General features: G+C 42.1%; 1 protein-coding gene and 1 long non-coding RNA gene across 8 annotated transcripts in view; one reads left to right on the forward strand and one right to left on the reverse strand.

Moving 5' to 3' along the window:
• Positions 1-18,392, forward strand: part of MCC (MCC regulator of WNT signaling pathway) — a 204,968-nt gene that overhangs the window by 173,158 nt on the left and 13,418 nt on the right. For all 7 annotated transcript variants that reach the window (XR_014503049.1, XM_083403790.1, XM_083403794.1 and 4 more), the window contains 5 exons: positions 4,353-4,501; positions 7,796-7,936; positions 9,362-9,462; positions 11,745-11,928; positions 18,048-18,282. Coding sequence is in view for 6 of the 7 variants with exons in the window: in XM_083403790.1 (XP_083259916.1) it covers positions 4,353-4,501; positions 7,796-7,936; positions 9,362-9,462; positions 11,745-11,928; positions 18,048-18,282 (810 nt within the window). In the remaining variant the exon portion in view is untranslated. The remainder of the gene's footprint in view (positions 1-4,352; positions 4,502-7,795; positions 7,937-9,361; positions 9,463-11,744; positions 11,929-18,047; positions 18,283-18,392) is intronic.
• LOC310660079 lies at positions 13,708-18,049 on the reverse strand. The gene is made up of 2 exons (XR_014503140.1): positions 14,500-18,049; positions 13,708-13,968 (listed from the first exon to the last, which is right to left on the reverse strand). It is a non-coding gene; the product is annotated as an uncharacterized lncRNA (long non-coding RNA).

The raw sequence follows: 18,392 nt of genomic DNA on the forward strand, positions 1-18,392 counted from the left end.
CCTATGGGCCGGTGCGTCCTATGTGGCAAAAAATACGGTAATTCGTTCTGGAGGTCCGTTCTTAACCTGAAACTGTTCTTAACCTGAAGTACCACTTTAGCTAATGGGGCCTCCTGCTGCTGCCGCACCGCCAGAGCACAATTTCTGTTCTCATCCTGAAGCAAAGTTCTTAACCCGAGGTATTATTTCTGGGTTAGCAGAGTCTGTAACCTGAAGCGTATGTAACCGAGGTACCACTGTAATCCTTCCATAAGGATTTGTATATATTGTACATAGCCTTACATGAGATGGTGATATATAAGTAATTTTATGAATAAAATCTTAACAAGAAGTGCCCATTAGCATTAGACCAAAGGTCTGTCTACTTCAGCATAATGCACTCACAATGACCAACATGTAGGACATGATTGCAACTGTGCGCTGTCTACTTGTGCTCACAAGCAACTAGTATGCTAGAGGTAATACATCATGATTGTGACTATAGGCACTGAGAGCCTTATCGTCATGAATTTATCTATACCCCTTTGAAAACCATCCAAGTTGATGGCTACATCTCTCGTGTCGGCAAATTCCATAGTTTTAGGTGCTGTATGAAGTCTCTTCTGAAACGTCCATCATTCAGCCTTATTGAATGACCCTGGGTTCTAGTATGATAAGAGAGGAAGAAAACTACTTTTATAGGGGTGTTCGGATGCACCTTTTCAAGCTCTACAATATCCTTTTAAGGTGTCGCGACCAGAATTGTACAAAGCATTCCAAGGGCATTTGCACCATCAACTTGTCTAATGGCATTATTATATCAAAAGTTTTATTTCTGACCCTTTTCCTAATGATCTCCAATACGGAATTTGTGTTTTTCACAGCTTGTGCATACTGGCTTGACATTTTCATTCACCTATGTGCCTTGTCCCCAAGCTCTTTCCTCATCAGTCAGTCCCAGTTCAGAACCTCTTCTCTCTCTCTCTCTCTTTGCCTCAATCTGCTTTGCTTTACCCTTGCTTACATGAATTCCATTTGCTTTTTAAATGCCCATTCACCCAGTTTACCGAGATACCTTTGGAGCTCCTAACAATCATTTTTGTTTTAACCATCCTGAGCAATTGGGTGCCGTCGGCAAACTTGGAAACCTCACCCCGCCCCCAACAGCAGGTCATTTGTGAACAAGTTAGAAAGCCCAGTTCCCAATACTGGTCCTTAGGGAACCCCAATTCTTGCACCCCTCCATTGTGAAAACTGTCGGTTTATTCGTGTACAGTCATACCCTGGAAGTCGAACAGAATCTGTTCCAGAAGTCCAAAACGTTCAAAAACCAAAGCACGGCTTCTGATTGGCTGCAGGAAACTCCTGCAGCCAATCAGAAGCCCCATCGGACATTTGGCTTCCAAAAATCGTTCAAAAACCAGAACACTCACTTCCGGTTTTTGATCGTTTGGGAGCCGAAATGTATGAGTTCCAAGGCATTCGGCAGCCAAGGTACAACTGTATTCTGCTTCCTGTTCTTTGACAGTGATTTTAAATTATGCAGATTAAGAAAGCGTACCAATATTCACATGATACAATTCTGTTTTCAAGAGGAAAGAGAGCAGAACTTATTTTCATGTTGCAGCATAAGGGTATTTTGTTATTGTGCCATGTGCTTGGAATATGCAAAGCCAGAAGTCCATAACCAGCTTTTACAGCTGGAGATTATATTATTAAGGAGACTCAGCATGAATTTGTGGGGAGGGAACTGTATTTTTGCAGTTCTAATACAACCCAACAGCAACCCTATGGATAAAGATAAAATCCCACTCACATAAATAATTCTACCCACATCAGAAGGATATCATGCAATAACTGAAAATTAAGATGATTTACAACCTAAGCTTGATGCCAGAGAATAATTCTGATCTCTTGCAGAGTACTTCAGTGTAAAACATTCATAACTGCATTATTGTTCCAACTGTCTATTATTTGTTTATGAAGCAGCAAAATCTCTAGTCCTCATCTTTAGGGGTTTTGTTTGATGCTTGGACAACATTATTATAAGGAAGTGCACTAGAAAGAGGATCATACTAGAAAGAAGATTGTATCCAGCAAAGCTTTACTTGGTATCCGAAGACTAATTATTTTATAATTCACCTGGTTGTTGATTCTGTTTTAATGTCAGTATTATTTTTCATTTTGTTGTGCTTTGTAAGCCACCTCAGATTTGGTTTTATTACAGGAAAGCAAAGCATAAGCATTCAAATAAATATAGAGGAAATTGGAACCCTCTTGACTTACTATTACTAGTGTGATTCCTGTTAGCAGTTTGGTTTTTCAGTTTGATCAAGCTGATGACCATTAGCAGCTAAGAAAGCTCACAGCCACACCTTTTCTTCATTCTTCTTTCTCTGTAATTCTTACTCCAGAGTCACAGACAGGAAAGCAATCTATTTTTTCTGCTGCAACTTCCTTATTGTTGTTGTTGTTGTTGTTGTTTAGTCATTTAGTCATGTCCGACTCTTCGTGACCCCCTGGACCAGAGCACGCCAGGCACTCCTGTCTTCCACTACCTCCCGCAGTTTAGTCAAACTCATGCTGGTAGCTTCAAGAACACTATCCAACCATCTCGTCCTCTGTCGTCCCTTTCTCCTTGTGCCCTCCATCTTTCCCAACATCAGGGTCTTTTCCAGGGAGTCTTCTCTTCTCGTGAGGTGGCCAAAGTACTGGAGCCTCAGCTTCAGCTACGAACTACACTGATGCAAAAACTCAAAAAGGTTCCTTGAAAGTAGCAATTCATGAATGGTGGTTCATCATTTCACACGGTTCTGCAAAGCAACTTCAGAAGGTTATACAGTGGTACCTCGGGTTACAGACGCTTCAGGTTACATACGCTTCAGGTCACAGACTCTGCTAACCCAGAAATAGTACCTTGCGTTAAGAACTTTGCTTCAGGATAAAAACAGAAATTGTGCAGTGGCAGCACAGCAGCAGCGGGAGGCCCCATTAGCTAAAGTGGTTAAGAACAGTTTCAGGTTAAGAACAGAACTTCAGAACAAATTAAGTTCTTAACCAGAGGTACCACTGTAGATGTGGCAGAGAATAACAGCAGTTAACTGACACCTGCACAGATGTGGACCACATAATAGCAGAGGAAAAATCCAAAGGCAAAGTAAACAGTTCACTGTGATCTGACACAAGTGCGGACAGCAATACATTTGGACAGCCCCCTCCCCAAATCTCCTGTTCATATCAGGAGAGATTGGTTAGGGAAGAACTTCTAAGAGCTTTTAGGTTCTTCAATCTGAACTTTCGTGACACGATTTAAATGAGCAATTTAATACTTACTCAAATGAGCAGATGTCCCATTTCTTTTTAAGTACCTGGTGGATATAATGGGTGATATCTATTCCTGGTCATGCTTAGTTGACCCATGAAAATCAAGTAGAGTCAAGTTACTCAAGTGGACTCAAGTTCTTTACATCTATAAATCTCAGTGGATCTACTCTAGAAATGACTTAGTTGAATAGCCCTCAGTGTGCACCCTTTTCTGAGGCCTCCTGATTCATGTTGAACAGTCTATACAATATTTGCTGTTCTAGAATAGGAATGTAATGTAAAACACTTCGTGATTTTCCTAAGGAAGAGCAGCCTATTGCTGAAATTTATTAATTAATTAATGAGAACCAGGGGACCCCCTTATACCTTTTCCTGTTCTCTTGTGATTAGCTCTTTCCCTTGTCGCCTTTGTCTCGTTCGTTACAGAATTTGCATCCCGATCCCAAGCAGTGATTCCCAGGTGTAAGAGTGAAGCCTTAATGTCTGTGGCAAAACCACACTTCCACTCTCATTGCTTGTTAGCTCCTTTGCTGTGACCTTTAAAGAAATAAATCCCACAAATATTTTAATTACTAGAAAAAGTCAGTCCCACATGGATATTAAAGAAGGCTCGAAGTGTCCCTTTTCTGGACTGCTTCATTTGTTACAGTACCCAGCATCCGTATTGCTTTGTGGATATTTTAATGTGACAAAAGATTCCCATTTGGTGGCTCTGGGATGATGTAAAGGACTTTGCTTTAGCCTTATGCCAATTGAGGAGTGATGCAGGCATAGTTGGGCTGCGTACACTAGTACACAACTGGCATATTACAGTATGGTTTAGTAAACCAAGGTTTATGGCTTAGTGCCATTTACTTATTAAATTTATATGCCACGCTTCATCCAGTGTGTTTGTTTTTTTCTGTTTATTTTAAGTCCCTGCTGCCTCCCAGCCTCAAGATGATGATGTTACTACTTTTACAACTACTTCTTACAGGTGATAAATCTGTGAAATACAGCATGCATGGAGTTCGCTAACTGTTTTCCATAAATACCCCACTTCATTGCAGGTTTCTAGTAGTGTAGCAGAACACTTAGCCCACTCTCTTCAAGACTGTTCCAACATCCAAGAAATTTTCCAGACCCTCTACTCGCATGGATCTGCTATCTCTGAAAGCAAAATCCGAGAATTTGAAGTGGAAACTGAGCGGTTAAACAGGTAAAGTTTACATATATATACAGAGTTCAGTTTTGCTTAGAGTGGATTTCCCCTTTAATTTTATTTCAGAAATTGGGAAATTCAGCTGGGTCATGGAGTCTTACCTGCATAGGAAAGCTAGTGACCAATGTGAATAAGGTATCAAATAAGATTAGCTTACCAGGGCAACTGTACAGCAACACTGGAACCTGCCTTTCGGAGCACGACTCTTTTCAGTAGCCAGTTCCTGTGTATTACATATTCATAGAAAATATTTTGCATATGTATGTAGGCATCGCGCTGACTTGCAGGGGGAAATTCAGCATCTGAAAATCATATAATGGTAATCAGCTCTTACTTTCAGTTGATTAACTTGATTTGTTACCCCCATCATTTTGATTTGTGTGAATTATGCTTATGCCATCTGCATATAAATGTGGAAAAATATGGTGATGAAAAGGAGGGCTTAATCTGAATTAATAGCTTTCTTTCAACAAGATAATTTAGTCATCAGCATTAGGCCATAAAGTGATTTGTTAGGATTTGCATATTATTCTGCAGGTCTTAGCAACAGCTGGTGTTGCCTCCAGAGGAACCCAAAATACAGTTTTCAAGTTGATTTGTATAGATCAGTGTGATAATTTTAGTGGAGATGAGTAGGTGCTGTTGGCATCGTTGTACTTGTTGACAGTCAAAGCAATGTATTGTACCTAAATATTCAGAAGTAATACCCAGACTGTATCATTTCCACATCCACCTCCTTTGAAACAGCACGGGCAAAGGAGATAGGCTTTGCGTGCAAACCCCACCTTTGGCAGGAAGCCATGCCTCCCTCACACCTGTTTCAAAGCGAAGCAGCTATGGTGTTGTTGTTTTCTGTTTTTGTACAGTTCCCTCTGAGACTGACAGAGTGTCATCGACTCCCATTGCTCTCAGGGAGATTTACTCTATTCAAAATGTACAGCAGCAGTAAACCCTGGGTGCTCACTTGTCCCAGCTGCTGGTAGCTGGATGACTGAGCTTTCCCAAAGGGAAGAAAAAACATTGCTAGCATACCAGACAGAGGCAGTCCTCCGACTCCTCATAAAGGGATCCATAGGGATGCGAGTTCTGAAAGGGGACCCATGATCTAATCAGGATCTTGAACGTGCGTGTAGCCAGGGGGCAGGGGAGCATCTCCCCGCCCCAAAATCAAGTAAATGAATAAAAATACTTAACTAAAAGTAGAAAATATCAGAATATTTGAAATTGAAATGCTCGCTGAGGTCACTTGGAAGACGTTGCGGTGCATTTGCAACCCAACTGAGAGATAGGAATGGCTTCTGCGAACTGACCAATTGGATTGCAGGTAGCTCGGTTCTGGAAGCTTCTCATAGTTTCTGGCGTTTTCCCCTGAGAGCGTGCACCTATAGGGCCTATTTAGGAACTACTGGAAGTTTCCCATAGGCTATTTATACTATATAACTGCCCTCAGGCCTCAGTCGATGATATAGTTCAGTTTATTCAACTTCACAATTTGGATCGGTGTGAAGTTCGTGTTGTGAACCAGTGTTTTATTTAAATATAGTGGAGTTTCCTGGCTATCGTTGGTGTGCCAACTCCAACCTAGTCAGCCTACCTAAGATACACAAATGACTGAAGATTTTGACAGGTTTTTTTGAGCACTTGGGGTCAAAAGTTTCATTCCAAATCTGCTTGTCAGAGCCAAACAGAAGATGGTGACAGGTGGGTGTCCTCCTTAAAGGTAAAGGACCCCTGACAGTTAACTCCACTCGCAGACGACTCTGGGGTTGCAGTGCACATCTTGCTTTACTGGCCGAGGGAGCCGACGTTTGTCCACAGACAGTTTTTCCGGGTCATGTGGCCAGCATGACTAAGCCGCTTCTGGCGAAACCAGAGCAGCACACGGAAACTCCGTTTACCTTCCCACCAGAGCGGTACCTATTTATCTACTTGCACTTGACATGTTTTTGAACTGCTAGGTGGGCAGGAACTGGGACTGAACAACGGGAGCTCACCCCATCGCGGGGATTCAAACCGCCGACCTTCCGATCGGCAAGCCCTAGGCTCAGTGGTTTACACCACAGCGCCATAAATTCTGGCATTGCCCAATGATCCTGATTGAATCAAATGAGTCCACTTTTGAATCAGTCTTCCATGAATTCCACTCCCATCCCTAAGTGTAAGGCAAAATATGTTCATAGGCCAAATGGGGAGGCCTGGTGGGCTTTAACGAGGCTCGTGGGCCACCACTGATATAGTGAATTGTATCACTGATGTAGGGCGTTCCACAGATAACTGCTTCCATGACCTCAATAGGGCTTTTGACTTACCCTCTTATAGCAGTAGCCTCCTTGGCTCTTGAAAAGCTGTACAGTGGTGCCTCGCAAGACGAAAAGAATCCGTTCCACGAGTCTCTTCGTCTAGCGGTTTTTTCGTCTTGCGAAGCAACCCTATTAGCGGTTTAGCGGCTATTAGCGGCTATTAAAGGCTTACGGGATTAGCTGCTAAAAGGCTATTAGAGGTTTAGCGGCTTAGAAAAAGGGGGTGGGGAAGCAAAAAAAAATCTCAAGACTCGCAAGGCATTTTCGTCTTGCAAAGCAAGCCCATAGAGAAATTCGTCCTGCAAAGCGCATTGAAAAACGGAAAACCCTTTCGTCTAGCGGGTTTTCCGTCTTGCGAGGCATTCGTCTTGTGGGGCACCACTGTATCATATAAACTTTTCCAATACAGTTCTGAAAACTCAGGGCAGTTTTAAAAGCAGTTTGTGACAATGCAGTACAGGGAGCTACTCACAAAGCTGTAAGGACACAAGAGTTGTTGAGCTGCTTTTTTCGCAAAATCTCAAAAGAGAGGTTTTTGACATTTTGCCGATTTCTGCCTGGACTTATGGCAACCCTAGTTTTTGTTTTTTCATGTGATTCTCTACCTGGGCCAATTAGCCTCAGAACTCCTTTAAAGCAAAAGAAACCGCAAGGTTGAGAACAGAAGGGCGAGGTGGGCATAGGTAAGAAAAAAAGTACAGCAATGAAATGTGTCTATATAAGCAGCTCCATGTCATTTCTTAAAAATATAATAATAATAAAGCCACCCACATTTTCATTGGGCTTTATTGGTGAAAGGGTTTTCTGCGTAAGACTTGTTCGTGCAGTTTGCATTATTTATTCCTTCCCTGCCTTTTCCAGTAATGGATGAAAATGATTAAGGCCAGATTACTTTTCACATTTTGAGATGGAGCCATTTGGAGAATGTTCAAGGCAGGTAGGGCTGAGTAGGTGCTCTGTGAAAGTTTATAGATGGTTTTCTTCTCCGCAGCCGCATTGAGCATTTAAAATCTCAGAATGATTTATTGACAATAACTCTGGAAGAGTGCAAGAGTAATGCGGAGAGGATGAGCATGCTGGTTGGAAAATATGAGTCCAACGCCACAGCCCTGAAGCTCGCCTTGCAATACAGGTACGTGCACAGAGAATGCAAGAGACAAAATAAACAAGGTAGTACATTTTCATGTAATGCTTGTTTCCTGGAAGAGACTTGAAGGTATGTAAGTACACATAATGTACTGTTCCACCCCCGCCTTAATTCTGCTCACTTCCTTACCTTGCACCGTTACTTGTTAGGACTCTACTCAGTGTGAGTTGGCAGGGATAGCGTGTGGGAAGATAGTGTCCATTTCATGCTCTCTGGGGACTGTCTCAGAGAAAATGAAGAGTTGCCAATTTGGCTTGATACTAGGTAAAAGGTAAAGGACCCCTGGGCGGTTCAGTCCAGTCAAAGGAGACTATGGGGTGCAGTGCTTTTCAAGCCAAGAGAGCCGGTGTTTGTCCCCAGACAGCTTTCTGGATCATGTGGCCAGCATGACTAAACCGCTTCTGGCATAACGGGACACAGTGACGGAAGCCAGAGCACACAGAAATGCTGTTTACCTTCCTGCCACATTTATCTACTCGCACTGGTATGCTTTCGAACTGCTAGGTTGGCAGGAGCTGGGACAGAGCAACGGGAGTTCACCCTGTTGCGCAGACTTGAACTCCCCAACCTTCTGACCTGTGAGCCCAAGAGACTCAGTGGTTTAGATGGAATGTGCAAGTATTTAATAATTCTTCAGTTCACGTCTGTACATTAACTGCCTTGCAGGTTATTCTCATTCATGGCACTTAGCAAAGTGCCTAAATGTTGGCTTAAGAGTAGTTTAGTAAATGATCCATATTGTTCATAGAACTAACATAAGTCACATGCTTATAAGGAAAGCAAAGTAAAACATTGCCAGTGCTGAAAGTTGCCTTGGGAAAGTTAAAATGATGACCTGTTACGCCCAGAGGCTGAAGCAAAGCACAATGAACAAACCATCTTAAGTAAATACCTTTTGGCTCTTTTTAGTGCAAGTTTATCCCAGCCGTTGTCCTGTCTTTTGCTGTGGCATTCCCTGGTGCTCCAAAGGGCAACGGGGCCAAACTCCACTATGTCATAGGAAAACAAAAGCCTTCTTGACCCATTCTGCATTCTACACTTCAGTGCAGTATTGAGTTCTGCACTGAAAGCTGAAATTCCCCAGTCTAAATGTATTATGATGTTGTTCAGTCATGTCACCCTTTCTATCTTACATTAGCAATTCAGACTGTTAATAATTTATTTTTTATTTAATTTATTTAATCAATTTATATACTGTACTCCATCCAAAGATCACAGGGCCCTTTACAGAATCATAAGGTAGGGGATGGCTAGGATCACCAAGCCTAAGCTGCAAGAAAGTTCTAGTTTCCCAGCTAACAGACAGAGAGGAAATTACATCATTTCAGACATCACTTCCCTGCTGTCACCTATGTTGCCTTTTTTCTGTCTCGTAAGTTACAAATAGTGAATCGTTTTTGTTGTTTCCAGTGAACAGTGCATTGAAGCCTATGAGCTGCTGTTGGCATTGGCAGAAAGTGAACAGTCCCTCATTCTTGGGCAATTCAGAGCTGCAGGTGTCGGGTCTGTTGGTAAGAACTCAATAAGTTACTTTCTCCATAATCCATTCTGTACTTCGCCCTCAAAGGGTAGGTTGCAACACCCAATCATCTTGTGACAGTTCAGGCAACCCCCTCCCACCTCTGCCCCCCAATTAATCAAGTATGTTTTCTTTCAATCGCATTTTTAACCCAAACTAAACTGCAATCAAATGAGAAAAGCCATAGTGTCTAGTATAGGAAATTGAGGAAAGTTAGTGATTGAAGCTCTTGGTTCCAAACCCACCAAAAGGGAACATCAAAGGCTGAACGAAGGAGGCCACATACTTTGTATAGTCAATTCCTGAATAAGTGCTATTTAATTTGTATCACATGTTTCCATCCCAATATTGTAAATGCATCATTCAAGTGAACTGCATATTTTTTAGTGGCTTTAATGAAAGATGGCTGGATACATGTATGAGAGAAGAAGATGGTTTTTAGCACTTGCAGGACTCACAGCCAAGATATAATAGTTTCTCCTGTTTTATCAATTGTTCTGCTTATTGTTTATTTGATATGTTGTGAGGCACTTTCCATTTTGTGGAAAGGTAGCCTACAAATAAGATGATGATGAAGATATCTCAAAAGAGCTCACCCTAGACCTGCCATTATTCTTTTGCTGTGAATTTTCACCCTGTCTATACCTCAGCATTTTGGGTCAGGTTTTAGTGCCACGAACCACAACCAGTACTTTAGGGACAGCATGGTCTAATAGTGAGTGAGCCACTTTCTAGACACATTCCTAGTTCATTTAGGAAAATTACATCAAGATTGCAATTATTTGTTATTGTAGAGAAGTTGAGAAAAATGTGTGATTTCACACATTTTCAACTCACCAGAATGGCAATTCGAGCTTTATAATACAGAGTTGTAGGGCATGGGGGAAACCTTTGGGCCCAGAAAAAATTGTTTCCCAAGCTCTACTGTGACATGGAAACTGCTTGTTTTAAAATCTAATTTATATCACCAGCTTCTCAAGAGCCACTGAAATATAATGTGAAAACTCCTAAGGACAAAATGACCAGCTGGCTTCAGTGTTACAAGATGGATGAGTTTCAGCAAACTAGAGTCAATGATCCACAGATGTGGTGGCGTTTTGTTTTGAGTCCTGTGGATTGGGCATGTTTTGTTTTGTTTTTTTTCTTTATGAGGCAACACATTTATCTGTGGAATTTTAATGCTGTGTTTCTATTATTAGAGTCCAAAATTAAGCGCAGATAGAAATCTCAATGCAAATTTTAAAGAGCCATTTAAAAATAATTTAAATGATAAAAGACACAAGCAGCAATAAAATGTCAGTCATCAGCCTAAATAAAAACTAACATGAGTTTTATAAGTAATTCACTGGAAGGACATGACTGAACAAGAAGCTTTTCACAATCATCTAAAATTAAAAAGATGCCACCCAGGGAATGTCCTAGCAAGTACAATTGGGGATATAGTTCCTGTTTTCAGCTGCCTGTAATTGCGTGAGCTTGTAGAGATGAGTTTGCAGGAGGCAGTGTGTGCTTCTGCCTCTTGTATTAGCAGCATGCATATGTGGATCACATGGAAATGCATAATGGCTATTTGTTTTCCCTGTATCCTGGTAACATAGGAGAGATGTAATTCACATTTATAAAGGTGATGAAGTATGTTAATACGTATTTTTCTCACGCTTTGAAATAGAGACTGTCATTATTCCATAAGGCTTGCTTAGGTACTTCATTACAACAACAAAAAGTGTTTATTTTAATTTTAAAATGCACCAGCAATGGCTCCATTGAACATTGCACACACAAACAAAACAAATGAAGAGAATAAAACACAAACAAAAATTATTAAACACAGTGGTTCCCAGCTGAGGTGCAAAAAGGGGTGGTGATTTTCAGTCGCCGAAACAATTGTATGGGTGGAAGTTTGGAAGAACCAACCGGCGTTGCTTTGCTTCAAGTGATACAAGGGGAGAACTATATAACAAAAGAGAGCATCTGCTAAGAGATCTCATCTATGGCAATGGATGTCCAAAACTTAGACCTCATCTGCTTCATTTCTCTAAGCTTTGAGAGTTGTCAAGCAGTCTCAGAGTCTGCTTTCTGAAGAGGAGAGTCAGAAACTATGCTCTGCATTTGGATCATGGCCTGTGGGTCCACTATAATCCTGGTGTATTTCATCAGACATTTAACTTCCTAGTTGGAAGTGCAAGATGTCATCTTAAGAGCCCATCTACTCATATTAATGCTTATTACCTGTCTCCAGTACTGCATAGCTCTGATCATTTGCTTGGCAAACAGGGGACCAAACAGGTGATGAAAACATCACTCAGATGCTTAAAAGAGCTCATGACTGCAGGAAGACAGCTGAGAACGCAGCCAAAGCCCTGCTGATGAAATTGGACGGTAGCTGCGGTGGAGCGTTTGCAGTCACCGGCTGCAGCGTGCAGCCCTGGGAGAGCCTGTCATCCAATAGCCACACAAGGTAAGCATAGCTCATTGGGTCTGTTAATCCCCAGGCCTTGGCGTTCAGAATGAAGTAGATTATGTTGTTTTTCATTTATCTTATCTATCTATCCTCAAATCGGCATGCTGGGTTATACTGGTGTTCGTTACAAATCACTTCAGTGCCTCGGTGACTGAACTCTCTCAAGATTTTCAACAGGCTCTGTACAAAACAGAAGTTTGTGTAGATTTGTTGCGTGTGGGTGATTCTGATCTATTTCATAAAGAGCAAACTCATACCATTTGTTTCACTTCAGTGATTTCTCTGCCCTTTCTTTGTCTCTCAATTCCCTCTTCTCATTGAAACCTAAAGCAGATAACCTGTATTCTGTGAAGGCCGCAAAGGTTTCCAGTCTAGAGACTTCGTAGGTTTTTGCCTCAAACTTTTGAAGTGGCCGCAAGTTGTGTTCTAGTTTCATAAATACATTCATTTCATATTAGAAGAAAAGAGTGGTGTGTGTTGTTTTTTTTAAAAAAAGTGTTTTTCTATCAGCATTTATTGTTTTAAAAAGCAAAACTCAACAAATTCCATGACTGCAACTGCAGAAAACATCAGTTCAGAATGTGAACCACTTGGAGTTTAGAATAGAATAAGAAATTCCAAATACTGAATTTGCCTTTAGAGCCACTTATTCAACCCTTCTTCATTTTCAATCAAAATATGCTTGTCAGTGTTGAATTTTGTCTCTAAAGGTGAGTGGCAGAACTCTCATTGTGTGACTTAATGATGTATACTTGCTTGGGCTTACACAAGTATTTTTTATTGCACTGTGGCCTTCAGTATTTAAAAAGTCCAAAAAAGCCAATGTCCATAAATGATAGAAAGTTAATGACGATTTTATTTGCGTATTTCATTTGTATTCAGCCTTTCTTTGGTGGATCTCAATATGTTTCTCCATCCAGGCACTGACAAGACTCATACCTGCTTTTGCTACACTGCTTCATTATGTGTTGTAGGGCCAACATTTTTGACCAAAAATACTCATAACCAGGCGAAACAATTTAAGCCGTTTGAATCTGTCTGCCGAACTGTATGCAGATAAAATAACTCAAAATGGCGGTTGAAACTCCTCTTGTAAACTTTGAGGGCGGTGGTGGTGGTGGGGAGGCTTTCTCCTTGGCAAGGACTTTTCATGTCAAAGTGAATAATTTCCCCTGCAGTTTGAAGCTCTTCAAAATGGGAGTTTGTAATGGGAGTGCTGACCCAGACTTAACTTCAGCATCAGGAATGAGTCGCTGAATGTCACATTGCAGAACACATTACTGGGAACAAATGCACAGGCAGCCACTGGTGACAAGGGGTTAAAAGACTGTAAAAGGGAGCAACTGCAACAAAATGGGGCTGGGGGGGGGGCGGAGAAGAAGCAGTACAGAGGCTGTTGTTAGTGAATAAAAATAATAGCTAGCATTTCAATTTGTTGGCCTGGCAGCATCCCAGCAAGACTGCCAATTTATTTGTGAAAACAGGAGAAGAAAATCTGTGGCATATTAAGAAATCATAATTGTTCTAATGGAGAAAGCCTAGCCATGAAGCTAGAAGGGACAATTGTTATCATCAAAATATCTGCTGCATTAAGAAGATCCCTTAATTATTTGAATCAGTCAGTTGGGCAATCAATGGAGTCAGAAGTAGGACAGAAATCTGAACCTTTGCACATCTAATATAAAATGTAGAATTTGTACCACCTAGACAGAGCTCTGTGATATATTAAACCTGCCGCATTTATGTATTGTGAATAATGGATGGAAAGCACTCGCGTGATAGCCAATAAATCCTTTATACCGCAGTGTATCACACAGTTCAGTTTTTACAGTTCTTACATGAGTGTTTGTAAGAGCATGTCAGATGGAACATAGTTGAGGTCAATGCAAAGGCATTTTCCATTACAAGACAACTCATTTAGTTGGAGAGTACAAGAGTACAACAATGTATTATTAGTAGTAGTAGTAGTAGTAGTAGTACATTATCATCATCATCATCATCATCATCATTGCTTTATATTCCTTCCTTCCAAAGGGGCTGAGGGCACAAACAAATGAATAACAATATCATGAAAAACAATAACATTTTCTCAGGCAGTGATTCCAAGATTGCCAGGAATAAGTAGCATATTTCAGCCATCAAATGCCTGGTTAAAGAGGAAAACTCATAAAAACTATGAATAGAGAAGTTTGTTTGTTGCATTTATAATCTGCCCTTCACCACATGGTCTTAGGGTACATAAAAGGATGTAATATAACAATCTGAAGTATACAGCATAAAACATGTAAGCAGTAAATAAAATCACCGTCACCCTTCACATTACTTCATCCTTCCTCCAAAGGCTTGGGTAGAAAGGTGTGTCTTAGCCCGCCAAAGAAAAGCATGTATTGTCAGTGAAAGGTGCACCTCAGAAGGGAAGGGCATTCCATAGCCTGGAGGTCACTAAAGAAAAGGCCCCCTTTTGGGGGTCAAGAGCGAGGCGCAGGTCACATGACTCACCTGTGAGCATGTCCCGGGAGACGTGCGTCCCAGTTTTGCATCAGAAAAAGTTTAAAGGTATGGCCTCACCTGCTGAGGGATGCATAAGTCAACATAAGCCTCTTGAAGTGGCAGCCAGTGCAGATCTTGTAGGACTGATGTAATGTGAACCCAGCCAGTGATGCCTGGTAGCTGCTGGTTTCCACCCAGTTGCCATTTCCAAACCATCTTCAAAGGCAGTCCCACATAGAGTATAGTACAGTAGTCCTGTCTGGAAATTACCAGGACATGGGTTACTGTGACCAGTCTTTCTGTCTGGAAGGGACCATAGCTGGAAATAGACACTTCTAACCACCAAGGCCAAATCTGGCCTTGAGTACCTGTGCTGGATTCAAGAGGTGTTCCTCTTGGGGAGTGCAACCCTCTCCTGAAGGGAGTGTCCCTGCTTCACGGACCCAAAAGCCCAGCACCTTCATATTGTCAGGATTCAGCTCCGGTCCGCCTCTTTACTATTTCCAGGCAACGGTACAGTACCTGAGCTGCCTCTCCCGATTCAGAAGGAACAAAATGTTAGAGCTGGGTGTCACCCGAAGACTGGTGGCATCTCATTCCAAATCCCCTGAGGACATTTCCCAATGACTTCATATGTCAACAACACATGGAACAAGACTGAACATGGTGGACACCAAAATTGATTTTCATAAGGTTGAGCAATAGTTTCCCAATACTACTCTCTAGAAATGACACCCTGGAGATAGGACTGGATTTCCTGTGACTCTCACGCCCAACCCAGAGCGGCACTGATACTGTAGTCAACGGTATTGATCTCTACTGAGAAGTCAATGAGAATCAACAGGGCCACACTCCTCCTGTTCCACTTCTGACAAAGGTCATCACAGTTCCAGTGCCACACCCAGGCCTGACGTCAGACTGAAATGTGCCAAAATAATTCCCTCAAGTATACTTGTAGTTGAACCACCACTTCCATTTTGTTTGCCTTGCTCCAAAAGAAGATATTAGTGACTGGGGACTACTTTTTCAAAACTTCTGAGGCCAGGGAGGTCCTCTGAAGTGTGTTGGAGGGACAGTGCACCACTGCACCACTAAGGGCAGATGATACTTTTCTCCACACACCCTGCAATTAGGTCTTCACAATTGTGTCTGTGTGAAGACTTTACTTGTGTTGTGTTGTCTAGTGAGCCCATAGAAAGTTTTTCAGAAGCTTTGGTGTGTATTTCTTTTTCCCCCTGCCCCCATCTCTCTCTCTCTCTCTCTGATGGTGAGCCCAAATTAACTCATGTTTCCTCAAGCCCGTATATTTTATTTACGGCAAGCAAGACAGCACAGCCATGATTTTACTGCAGAGGGAAGCCCGGTTTTCAGAGTTCTCTGCCTGCCAACTTGAGAGCTGTTGTATGAGGATGAAAATAAAGGTTGCGGCAGCTTGTGGAACAGGAAGTACTGGGACTTCGGCAATCTGTTGCACAGCCGTAAGAACCATGCTGGCTTCCTTTGCCTTTTTTCAGAAGCCATTTTTGTACTAGCAAAACTACCACACTGCTAAACAAATCTGTATCAGCAGTGTTGAATTCCTCCCGGAATTTAAGGGAAACACAACAAGTAAAATGGTTTGCTTGCTGCTGTTTGCCTATTACCTGTTATCCCTAGGAGAGGGACGAGACCAGTTGGAATCAGCAAGAAGCTGCAATTTAAAAGCCTGTGTAATGCGACACTTTGTGGAAAGGAGTAGCTCAGGGAAACCTTTGGATCCCAGCCAATTCTGTGTGTTCCTCCTCAACAGCAGTCTGCTTGGAAGCCTCGACAAGACCGTGCCGGCTGGGGCTGATGGGAGTTGTAGTCACACGGATTGGGGGGCACCGGGTTGGGGAAAGCTCCTCTACAATGTCAACAAGCCGTTTCATCTAACACACTTCTCAGAAGTGGAAGATAGTTTTGAGCTTTAAGCAATCCCTTTTCATGAACCTTGCCTTCATCCTTTGCCTCAAGAGCAAGCCATGTTCAGCATGGCTATAGAAACCATGCTGTGTGTGTGTGTGTGTGTGTGTGTGTGTGTGTGTCACTGTGTTTCCCTTCCTTTGTCAAGAAAGATGGAAAAATATTGCAACCCAGTGCAGAAAGTGATTTATTCCCCTGCTGATAACTGAGATCATCCAGCATTCCAGACAGGCACAGCTAATGGATGACTTAACCCTCACCCAGCAGCTGATTACAGGTCCTCAGGAGACAGCAGGCAGCTTTGTCTCTGTGTGAGACTGTAAGAAAAGCAGGCTTGTTTCTATCCTGTTTTAGTGTTGTTGTAATTATGCCGAGGAGTGGAATGTTAAGGAATGGGTAGTAGTATTGCAATTAACCTCTGCAAATCTTTTTTTTCCTTTGGAAGACTGGAGTGGCGGAAAGACTTTAATGAGGTCTGCTCCTAGACTTGTTTAGAAACTACACAATGTGTATCTTAACATTTCTTTTTTTAAAAGCTACTAATGTACAAATTGGGGTCAAATTGCCTTGTTTCTCTCTCCTCTTTTTTCCTTCCTAATTTGAAATGGTACCCTACAAAAAGGAATGTTGCATTAAAAAAAAAATTATATATTTTTCCATTGGCTTGTAAAATGGCCATGCTCGCTAGGGCTGATGTGAGTTGTAGTCCAAAACATCCAGAGGCCAGCAGGTTGGGTAATACGAAGCTTAGAAGCTGCCAAGGTTGTGGTGGGCCTAAAGAGCACAAGGGTTGGTTTCTAAGCCTGTGATCAAACCATATCCTCCAAGCCCTGCCCCTAATCCAAGATGTGTAGGAAGTGAGGCTTGGTAGAACGGGAACACAGTCTATGTTCTGAGGCATTTTTGTCGCCAGTCACTTGTTTCAATATATGCCACAGTATCAGAAACTGGCTTTAGGAATAAGCACTGGTGACCCATGGCTCAGGTTGAACCCTGATGAGTGCCAGGGGCCTCTCTCCACTGTTGATACAATCCTGAGATAGTAGAGTTGGCAGTGGCAATTCAGGATACAGGTGAGATAGGCCCTTTTGCAGTGGCACAAGATTGGCATTTTTTTTTTTTTTAAATCCCTTCAGATAGAAAACTAGCACATCTGGGAGAGATGTTCTACCCTCGCCAGCTTCCAGAGCAGCTAGTTTTCAGAGGTGTGTTGTGACAGCAGTACACATGTATACAAGGCGACACTAAAAGTGTGATTCCTCATCTTTAGTTTGAAATTGAACCATTTTAATACACGTGTAGACCATACCTGGGTTTAAAACTTAGGAGTGTGAAGCAGAAGACAGTTGGTCCCCTACCTTTTGCAGTAAGGAAATAGGTGACATAAGGAACTTAGTTATAACAGGTCCCTCTAGCCCAGCAATGTCGCCCTTGATCGGCAACATCCCTCTGGGGCCTTGGGCAGAAAGACATCTTTCACAGCACCCGATTAGGTCAACAGGTCTTTAAACTTTTTTTTTTAACTAATAAACAAAGCAACTTTACTTTCCTACATGTCTGCCTCTGTGTTTAAGAAATAATGTGCACGTATTTGCATTTTGTTCTTTACTTTTCACACCCAACGAGATGCTGAGCGCTATTGGGACTTACTGTTTCCTAAATACTTCCTCCCCCTTTCCAAGCACTACTAGTTCGACAGCAAGTAGCTGCGATACAGAGTTCACGAAGGAGGACGAGCAAAGGCTGAAGGACTACATTCAGCAGCTGAAGAATGACCGGGCGGCTGTCAAGCTGACCATGTTGGAGTTGGAGAGCATCCATATCGATCCCCTCAGCTATGATGTCAAGCCTCGCGGAGATAGCCAAAGGCTGGATCTAGAAAATGCTGTCCTCATGCAAGAACTCATGGCAATGAAGGTATTTCATTTAGGGACTTGTAAACAGAGCTGTTTCGGGGTTTCCGGTTTTTAAAATGTAGCTACAGTATCTCGTTACCTGAAAAGCATTAAATCCTAGCATACACCACC

Source organism: Podarcis tiliguerta (assembly GCF_965153285.1).
Source record: "Podarcis tiliguerta genome assembly, chromosome: 11".
Taxonomy (NCBI): domain Eukaryota; kingdom Metazoa; phylum Chordata; class Lepidosauria; order Squamata; family Lacertidae; genus Podarcis; species Podarcis tiliguerta.